Consider the following 9,843-nt stretch of genomic DNA (forward strand, 5'->3'; position numbering starts at 1 on the left):
TTTTTTATATGAAACGCTTCATGAATTTGCATCATCCTTGCGCAGGGGCCATGCTAATCTTCTCTGTATCATTCCAATTTTAGTATAAGTGCTACCAAAGCTAGCACTAATTTTTAGTAGAGACAGCAGTTCACCACATTGGCCATGCTGGTCTCAAACTCCTGACCTCAGGTGATCTACCTGCCTCGGTCTCCCAAAGTGCTGGAATTACAGGCATGAGCCATGGCGCCCAGTCTGTTTTTGAATTTTAAACTGTTTTTGTTTTCATATCAGGTTTAAGATACCCATACTCAAAATAATCGAATGTTCCAGTTGGCCTGGGACAGTCTTAGTTTACTATGTTGTCCTGGCATAATTATTAATAGCACCTGTTTTCACTCAAAATATCCCTGGTTTGGAATGATAACTCATACAGTCATCTTACCCATAAAGAAGCACTAATGAAAACAGGAAATCTAAGCGTATGCCAGTGAGGGGCATCAAAATAACAATCTGGTAAATTCTCAAGAGAAACTGTAGTAGATTCATAAATTGCATTCTTCTGATAAAGATTATCATACAACATATCAAGATGTAAAGAAAATTAGAGAATCAAGACAAGATGTCCAATATCCAACTAATAACAATTCCAAAAAGAAAGATATAGGTAAGGAAAATAAGAAAATACTTCCTAAACTTGAAAGAAAAATGTCTCCAAATTTAAGAAGACGGTGAAGTACCCAAAGAACAATACATTAACGACAACAACAAGAAAACCATTCCAAGGCATGAAAATATTCAGGTCACTAGGGATAAGATAAAAAAAAAATCCTAAAAAGTTTCCAGAAAGAATGAACTTGTCTCATACCCAGATCAAGAATCTGATGACATATGACATCAAAATTCTTCAGAGCAACATGAGAAATTAGAAGACAATGGAGCAATGCCTTAAAAATTCTGAGGGTAGCATGTTCCAACTTAAAATTGTATCCACTCTATATTTTATTTTATGAGACAGAGTCTTGTTCTGCTGCCCAGGCTGGAGTGCAACAGTGAAATCTTGGCTCACTGTAACCTCCATTTCCCAGGTCCAGCTGATTCTCCTGCCTCAGCCTCCCATGTAGCTGGGATTACAGATGTGCGCCACCACACCTGCCTAATTTTTATGTTTTTAGTAGAGATGAGGTTTCACCATGTTGGCCAGGCTGGTCTTGAACTCCTGACCTCAAGTGATCTGCCCGCCTCGGCCTCTCAAAGTGCTGGGATTACAGGCATGAGCCTCTGTGCTCAGCCTCCACTCGGTTTATGTAGTAAAATAAACCACTCGGTTTATTTTCATTTATGTGAGTTCCCAAAATCTTTACTCCTCAAAGTACACTCTCTCAGGAAGCTGCTAAAGGACAGGCTGCACCAGAAGAAAGGGGTAAAGCAAGAATCAGGTAGAGCTGGCCGTGCCATGAAACAGGCTCCGAGCACTAGAGAGAGGCGCGGAATTGTTTTAGGATCAGAGTGAGGGGAAGCCATGAATAACCACTGTAGCAGTCAGTGCAGACTGGAGCAGGAAGACAGAGCTAGGGGTGCAGAGGTGGGGTGGTGGGGGGGGCAATTACCCAATGAATGCAAATGTAATGAGAGTAGACCTGTATTGTGGCAAAAGAGGATATGATGAACTAGTGATGATCACACAAATGGAAACCAAAATTTTAAACGTATTAATAACCAGGGAAAACAAATATAATCAGCATAGTATAAGGATTAGTTATGGATACTTGCCTAATAATAAAAATTCTGAATACTGAGGATAGCAAAATTGTAAATTTATCCAGAAGATGGGTGTGAGTGGCAACAGGTGTATGAGGTGTATGTTAATTTAAGATAGCCGCATTTTCATCTTCCACAGCATAATGCTAATATCTAAACCTAGAGGGAGAAACACTAGCAGCAATATAGGTCTGTTATTTAGAAATCTCAAGATAAACAGCAAAGAATATTGCTTGAACAGTTGAAATTATTCTATACGGTAGAAGCTGGGGATGGCGATGGGAATGCTATTGTTATTCATTATAAGCTTTGGAGTACTTTTCAGTTTTTAAACCCCATATATCCATTTTGATAAAAATGAAATTGAAAAATAAACGTTGACAAATATTTTTATATAATGAATGTACCATAATATATCCCTTATTACTATGAGGAAAAGTAATATTAGTCTTTTTAAATTTTTTTTTGAGATGAAGTCTTACACTGACACCCGGCCTGACTAGCAATCTCGGCTCAATGCAACCTCCGCCTCCCAGATTCACCCACATCAGCCTCCAGTGTAGCTGGGTATAGGCATGCACCACCATGTGCAGCTAATTTTTTGTATTTTTGGTAGAGATGGGGTTTCGTCATGTTGCCCAGGCTGGTCTATGAACTCCTAAACTCAAGCGATCTGCCCACCACAGCCTCCCAAAGTGTTGGGATTACAGGTGTGAGCCACCATGCATTTGGTCCAACATTTGTCTTGATGTGTAATATCAGGCTGGAGTGCAGAGGTGCAATCATGGCTCACTGCAGCTTCAACCTCCCAGGCTCAAGCGAGCCTCACACCTCAGCCTCCTAAGTAGCTGGTACAACAGACATATGCCACCATGCCCCAGATAATTTTTTTAGTTTTAGTAGAGGAGAGGTCTCAGCTGTGTTGCCCAGACTGGTCTGAGAACTCCTGTGCTCAAGTGATCCTCCTGCCTCGGCCTCCCAAAGTGTTGGGATTAGAGACATGAGCCACCACCTCCAGCCCAGACTGTTTTCAACATTACAGTACCCAGCACTACTAAAAGACAGCAGTCACTTTTTCAAAAAATAGGTTTTTAAAAATTTAGTTTGATAGCAACTTTTCTCCAGTACATTTCCCCCCTTACCCCCAGAGACGGAGTTCTTCCTCTGTCACCCAGGCTGGAGTGCAGTGGCATGATCTTGGCTCACTGCAACCTCCGCCTCCCAGGTTTAAGCGATTCTCTTGCCTCAGCCTCAGAGTAGCTGGGATAACAGGCATGTAACACCATGCCGAGCTAATGGTGTATTTTCAGTAGAGACAGGGTTTCACCATGTTGGTCAGGCTTGTCTTGAACTCCTAACCTCGTGATCTGCCTACCTTGGACTCCCAAAGTGCTGGGATTACAGGCATGAGCCACTGCGCACAGCCTCCTCAGTACATTTTTTTTAAAAAAAGGAATTCATTTCTTTCTTTTCAATTTCTATTTTATCACAGAGTTTTGTTTTTGTTTGTTGTTTTTAGATACAGAGTTTCACTGCTGCCCAGGCTGGAATGCAATGGTGCGATCTCGGCTCACAGCAACCTCTGCCTCCTGGGTTTATGATTCTCCTGACTCAGCTTTAGGACTAGCCGGGATTACAGGCGCCCGCCACTATGCCCGGCTAATTTTTGTATTTTTAGTAGAGACAGGGATTCACCATGTTGGCCAGGCTGGTCTTGAACTCCTGATCTCAAGTGATCTCCCTGCCTCAGCCTCCCAAAGTGTTGGGATTACTGGCCTGAGCCACTGCACCTGGCCTATTTTTTAATTTTTATTTTTCTGAGATGAAATCTCACTTTCTTGCCCAGGCTGGAGTGCATTGGCACCATCTCGTGCCTGGCTTTTTTTTTTTTTTTTTAAATATTTAATAATGTAAAACAACCAGCAAGAACTTTATCACCCTATACATGATCATACTGGTTGGGTGTTTCTTTTGGCAAAGTTGGAATGCTTGGTATTTCCACTTCCTTACACAGAAGCAAATCGATAATTCTGGCATTTTTGACGCTCCATATGGACGCAGGCAAATTAAAATTCTGCACCCTGGGGAGGACATAAAACCATTTTCATCTTAATATAACTTTTAAATGATACATCACCCCCAAATTACAAAAGGATTCAAATTTTGTAGGGGGTTCAGATGTGTTTAAAAAAAGGGGGGGGGGGCAGGAAAAGCGATCTCTAGAACATCTATCCTACCCTATCAATTGTTCAGTTGTCTTATCAGATTGAAAACTTCAGCCTTGTGCCATGGCTCGCACCTATAATCCCAGCACTTTGGGAGGCCGAGGCAGGCAGATCACCTGAGGCCAGGTGTTCAAGACCAGCCTGACCAACATGATGAAACCCCGTCTCTACTAAAATACAAAAATTAGCCAGGTTGTGGCAGGCACCTGTAATCTCAGCTACTCCAGAGCCTGAGGCAGAATTGCTTGAATCCAGAAAGCAGAGGTTACAGTGAGCTAAGATTGCGCCATTGCACTCCAACAAAACTCCATCTAAAAAAACCAACACTGCTGGGTGCGGTGGCTCACACCTGTAAACCCAGCACTTCGGGAGGCCGAGGCGGGCAAATCACCTGAGGTTCTGAGTTCGAGACCAGCCTGGCCAACATGGTGAAACCCCCGTCTCTACTAAAAATACAAAGATTAGCTGGGCGTGGTGGCTCACGCTCATAATCCCAGCTACTCGGGAGGCTGAGGCAAGAAAATCACTTCAAGCCGGGAGGTGAGGGTTGCAGTGAGCCGAGATTGCGTCACTACACTGCAGTCTGAGCAACAAGAGCAAAACTCCGTCTCCAAAAAAACCCCAAGAAGTTGTTTAATTGAAGGTCACAGAGTTAATAACCAGCAGAAAGGTTCAAGTGTCTGGGAGGCAGGCAGAACTGGTGTGCGAGAGGGGGTTTCATGAGGAAAGCAAGCCCCGCGTGGAGGGAGGGCTGTACCGGGGCAGAGGGCGCTTACCCGGCCGGAAAAATAGAAGGGCGCTGGTGAGGTAGCTCACCAGCTCCTTGATCCGATGCTTTTCCAAATACTCCGCGGCTTGGAGCTCCCTGCTACGGGTCTCCATTGCTCTGCGGCTCGCTGTTGCTAGGTGACCGCCTGGCGTCTCAGCCGCGCGACTCAACCTCCCTCCACCCCGCGCGGTCACGTGATGCATCTGACTCCCCTGTGGCTGCAACCGGGACCTGGACTTCCTACAGCTCACAGTTCAGTGCAAGCCTGGGGCTTGTGTCAGGGCAGAGAGAGTAGGTGAGGTGTGGACCACCGTCACCGTCCCTGATCCAGTTTGAGGGCTGGGCCTAAGTGCCTTTTTCCGTTTCTCTAGCACCTAGTTGGGTACTTGTTGATCCAACGATTAACCAGGGCTTGAAGTGCTGGCATCATAACTCTGGATTAACTAGTAACAGAAGAAACTTGTGCAATTCTGAGGGTGCCCAGTGGAGAGTTCTAAGTAGCATTTTCCGTGTGAGTGGCCTGCAGGCATGGCGCTGGCCACCGGACAGAAATGTCTTGACCTGTTGACTCCACTGGGTTGTGGGCCACAGAGCAGCCTGGATCCTGAGCTTCAACCCTTGTTTGCTGGAGCTGGTCTTAGGAGACAGAGACCAGTTGAGTTTTGTTTTTTGTTTTTGTTTTGTTTTGTTTTTGAGACAGATTTTCACTCTTGTTGCCCAGGCTGGAGTACAATGGTGTGATCTCAGCTCACTGCAGCCTCTACCTCCTGGGTTCAAGAGATTCTCTTGCCTCAGCCTCCCAAGTAGCTGGGATTACACACATGCGCCACTACACCCTGCTAATTATATATATATATATTTATTTATTTTTTTAGCAGTGACACGGTTTCACCATGTTAGCCAGGCTGGTCTGGAACTCCTGACCTCAGGTGATATACCTGCCTTGGCCTCCCAAAGTGCTGGGATTATAGGCATGAGCCACCATGCCTGGCCCTGACAGTTGTTTTGAGGGAGGGTCACTGAGTAAGGTGGGATGCAAGCAGCTAGGAGGGCCTCTACTCTGTCATGAGGAGACCTGAGAAACTAACTCTGGGCCATCTGTACTTGAGGGCCTGTGCCCACATCCTTCACTGTAAGAGTTAGCCCAGAAGGAGCACTTCAAGAAGGAGAATAACAAACGGTCAGTGAGCATGTGAAAATACCCTAAGCCTCTTTGACAACCCGGTAAACAAAACTACAAGAAAATACCATTTTATATCTACCAGGCTGATAAAGATTACAAAGTTGAACAATGAATGAGATGGTTACTGATCATGGAGTATAAATTGGAACATCCACTTTGGAAAATGGTTTAGAATTATCTTGGTAATTTAAACATGTTTCCACACACTGACACAGAAATTTCACTACAAGAGCTGCTCCTGTAAATGTATACCAGGAGATATGTACAAGAATGTTTATAGCAGCACCATTCATAATAGAGATCACTAACAGCACAGATGTCAAGAGTAAAATGGATTTTAAAAACTATGATACATGAATACTATAAAGCATTTTAACAATCAGTTGTAGCTATTTGCAATAATATAGGCGAATTTCAAAAACATTGTTTCCAGGGTATATATATCATATGAATCAATTTATATAAAGTTTAAAAACATACCAAACTGAACAATACATTGTTTGCAGATTCAAACGTATGTAGGAAATCTGTCAAACACAAGAAAATGGTAAGCACAAAATTCAGCTAGTGTTTGCCTTGGAGTTGGGAGAAAAGAAAAATGGGTTTGGGGAGAAATATCCTGGGGACTGCAGGATTAATTCTAATATGATTTTTCTTTAACTGAAGGGTGGGTTCACAGGTGTTCATCAGATGATTCTTTATACCCTATATATGTATTTTATAATTTTTTTAATCTATTCAGCATTTAGTAAAAATATTTTTTCATCAGTTGAAAAATAGTGTGGAACTGAAGGTTATTATCCTTAGCAAACTAACACAGGAACAGAAAACCAAATGTCACATGTTCTTACAAGTGGGAGCTAAATGATAAGAACACATTGACATAAAGAAGGAAACAACAGACACTGGGGTCTACTTGATGGGGGAGGGTGGGAAGAGGGAGAGGAGCAAAAAAAAAAAAAAATCACTACTAGGTACTGGGCTTAATACCCCAGTGATGAAATAATACGTAATTGATGTCTGTTTCCCTATGTAACAAACCTTCACATGTGCCCCCACACCTAAAATAAGGTTTAAAAAAAAAGAGTGGAAAGAGGATCTACAAAATAATGCCAGGAGACTGAACCAAGCCTGAAACAGAAAGTAGCCATGGTACTGGGGACATGTGGGCACAGAATCTCCAGAGGGCAGACCTACCTTGAGAATTCTGACCGATCTGGCAGGCCAGAGAAGCCCTGAGCATCTGGGAGAACTAGAGGAAATTTTATGGCTAACGTTTGGGTCCTTGGCACAACTTTGAACAGAGAGAAGGGATGATGCTCTTGTCCTCAAAGTCTAGAGGAGGTGTTCTGAGGAGGGAAAGACTTACTCTCTGAAAAGACCTGAAAACTGTGTGCCAGGTGAGGTGGCTTATGCCTGTAATCCCATCACTTTGGGAGGCCAAGGCAGAAGGATTGAGCCCAGGATTTTGAGGCCAGTCTGTAATGCAGGATTTTCTGATTGATCACTTTGCAAGCCAGGGATCTCCGGCCAGTGATATCCTACCCAGGCCTCCTTCTCCTGCTGCAAGAGACAGCCAGCCCACTCAGCCTACCTGGGTTGAGTCTGGCCTGTGCACCAATTCCTGAGCTTTTGTCCCTAACCCAAGAAGAATGAGCAAGGTGGGGAGTTTTACTGAGTGATGGAATAGCTCTCAGTGGAAAGGGGATGCTGGGGGCCATGGGGGGAGGGTGGTCCCCCGTCCCTGTAGTCAGGTGGTTTCTCCCTCTGTGCTGCTGAGTCTGGGACCTTTGATGGACTCAGAATGGGGAGTGCATGCTGACTGGTTTGTGAGGATCCAAAAAAGGTTAAAGTGAAGATACCACTCCAAGGTGGGCATGACAGTGTAGAAAACCAATTAGGAAAGGGTAGGTGTATGTACAATTGGTGAAGGATGAGGATCAATCAGAAGAAAACATGCCAAACAGGAAGACAAGTTCTCCGTCTGGTCGAGGATTTAACTTGTAGCTTGGCTTTCAGGCTTTAAACTGTCCTTGGCTTGGCGGTGGGGTTTCACCATTGACTTGCCCCTATCTGCCTAGGCATTTGGCTGCCTCCTGTTGCCATTACCTAGCCAACATGCAAAACCCCATCTCTACTAAAAATACAAAAAATAGCCAGTTGTGGTGGCACATACCTGTAATCCCAGCTACTCGGGAAGCTGAGTCACTAGAATCGCGTGAACCTGGAATGTGGAGGTTTTGCACTGAGCTGAGACTGTGCCACTGTACTCCAGCTTGGGTGACAGAGCGAGACTCTGTCTCAAAAACAAAACAAAACCCCCCAAAAAACTGTGCACCCAAATCTGCACCACTGGTTTGGGTTCGTAGCAAGGGTCTTTCAGGATGTTGGAAACGGCTCTGCAAACTTTTTAACAGAATACTTTTTGAAAAATCATATGTGGAATCTCCTCTGATTACCCCTGCCCTAAACACATATTTGACAGATAAAAGAGCATTACACTGAAATTCACATAAATTTTTTTTTTTTTTTTTTTGAGACAGAGTCTCTGTCACCCAGGCTGGAGTATAGTGGTGTGATCTCGGCTCACTGCAACCTCCCCTTCCCGGGTTCAAATGACTCTCCCACCTCAGCCTCCCAAGTAGCTGGGATTATAGGTACCCGCCATCATTCCTGCCTAATTTTTGTAGAGATGGGGTTTCACCATGTTGGCCAGATTGGTCTTGAACTCCTGACCCCGGTGATCCACTCGCCTTGGCCTCCCAAAGTGCTGGGATTACAGGTGTGAGGCACCACGCCTGGATGTAAGATCACATCTTCTAAACGTTTTTTTTTTCTCACAGAAGCACGGCTGGCTGGCTGGCTGGCTGGCTGCCTGCGTGATCGCCATGACAGAGTTAACTGGAGCCTGGGGAGCTCTAACTCAGGGACAGAACTCAGCTGACAAAGTCAATACATTGCTCTGGTGCCTTCGGATTTGAGGGCCCTCTCTGAAGCCTGGTTCCTGATGGGTTCTGGTAGAGATTGACAACTGATATAGATGTTATTCTTCAGTTTTTTTTTTTTTTTTTTTTTTTTTAATTCACTCCTCGGGGACTTCCTTTATGTTCAGTGGTAGAAGGGAGAGTGAAGCATAAAGAGGAAGGCCCAAATTATACACCCCTTCTTCAATTTCTGGCTCCCTAAGCACTTGATCCTGCAAGGTTTGACCGAAGCTGCATGATCACTTGGGAAAGCAGCTCTGGCTCTGCTTAGCGGCCGGTACAGCAGAGGCCCAGCAGTGGCAGCAGGAATGAGAAATGGAGAGGGAGCGTGCAGCAGGGATAGTGACTGTGAGAAGCAGGAGACCACAGGCATGGGGAGGAGGAACTGAGTCACAGCAAACAGGGCTGCTAACATGATTTCCTTTGACTTGCTGAAGGCCAGTGTGGCCCAAGCAAAACAAAGTAAATGTAAGGAACATTCCTTAATAAGGGAGAGAAGACAAAGTGCTGGTCCCCCGCAGACAGTGGTTTCCGCTCAGTGCTGTAAGCACAAGACATTTGGTCTTCTCCTTTAGGACGTCATGTATTTTTTGTTTTTTTTTTTTGAGACAGAGTCTTGCTCTGTCACCCAGGCTACAGTGCAGTGGTACCATCTCAGCTCGCTGTAAGCTCTGCCTTCCAGGTTCAAATGATTATCATGCCTCAGCCTCCTGAGTAGCTGGGACTACAGGCATATGCCACCACGCCTGGCTAATTTTGTATTTTTTGTAGAGATGGGTTTTTCCACGTTGCCTAGGCTGGTCTCAAACGCCTGAGCTCAAGTGATCTGCCCGCCTCAGCCTCCCAAAGTGCTAGGATTACAGGTGTGAGCCACCACACGTGGACTATTTATTTTTATTGAGACAGGGTACTTGCTCTGTCACCCAGGTTGGAGTGCAGTGG

The 9,843-nt window shown here is 44.8% G+C and overlaps 1 protein-coding gene and 1 non-coding gene across 3 annotated transcripts in view; both read right to left on the minus strand.

Moving 5' to 3' along the window:
• Positions 1-5,059, minus strand: part of EFCAB10 (EF-hand calcium binding domain 10) — a 16,558-nt gene extending 11,499 nt beyond the window's left edge. Inside the window, exon 1 of one of the 2 annotated variants that reach the window (XM_037730549.1) lies at positions 4,782-5,059. In XM_037730549.1, the coding sequence (XP_037586477.1) occupies positions 4,782-4,937 (156 nt within the window). In that variant the 5' untranslated portion in view covers positions 4,938-5,059. Of the gene's footprint in view, positions 1-4,741 lie in introns of both variants that reach the window. The other variant, XM_017506268.2, reaches the window with a different exon arrangement.
• LOC119467928 lies at positions 3-107 on the minus strand. The gene has a single exon (XR_005196557.1). It is a non-coding gene; the product is annotated as a U6 spliceosomal RNA (small nuclear RNA).
• Positions 5,060-9,843: the final 4,784 nt, after the last annotated feature.

The sequence above is a fragment of the Cebus imitator genome, unplaced genomic scaffold (genome assembly GCF_001604975.1).
Source record: "Cebus imitator isolate Cc_AM_T3 unplaced genomic scaffold, Cebus_imitator-1.0 Scaffold352, whole genome shotgun sequence".
Classification (NCBI taxonomy): Eukaryota; Metazoa; Chordata; class Mammalia; order Primates; family Cebidae; genus Cebus; species Cebus imitator.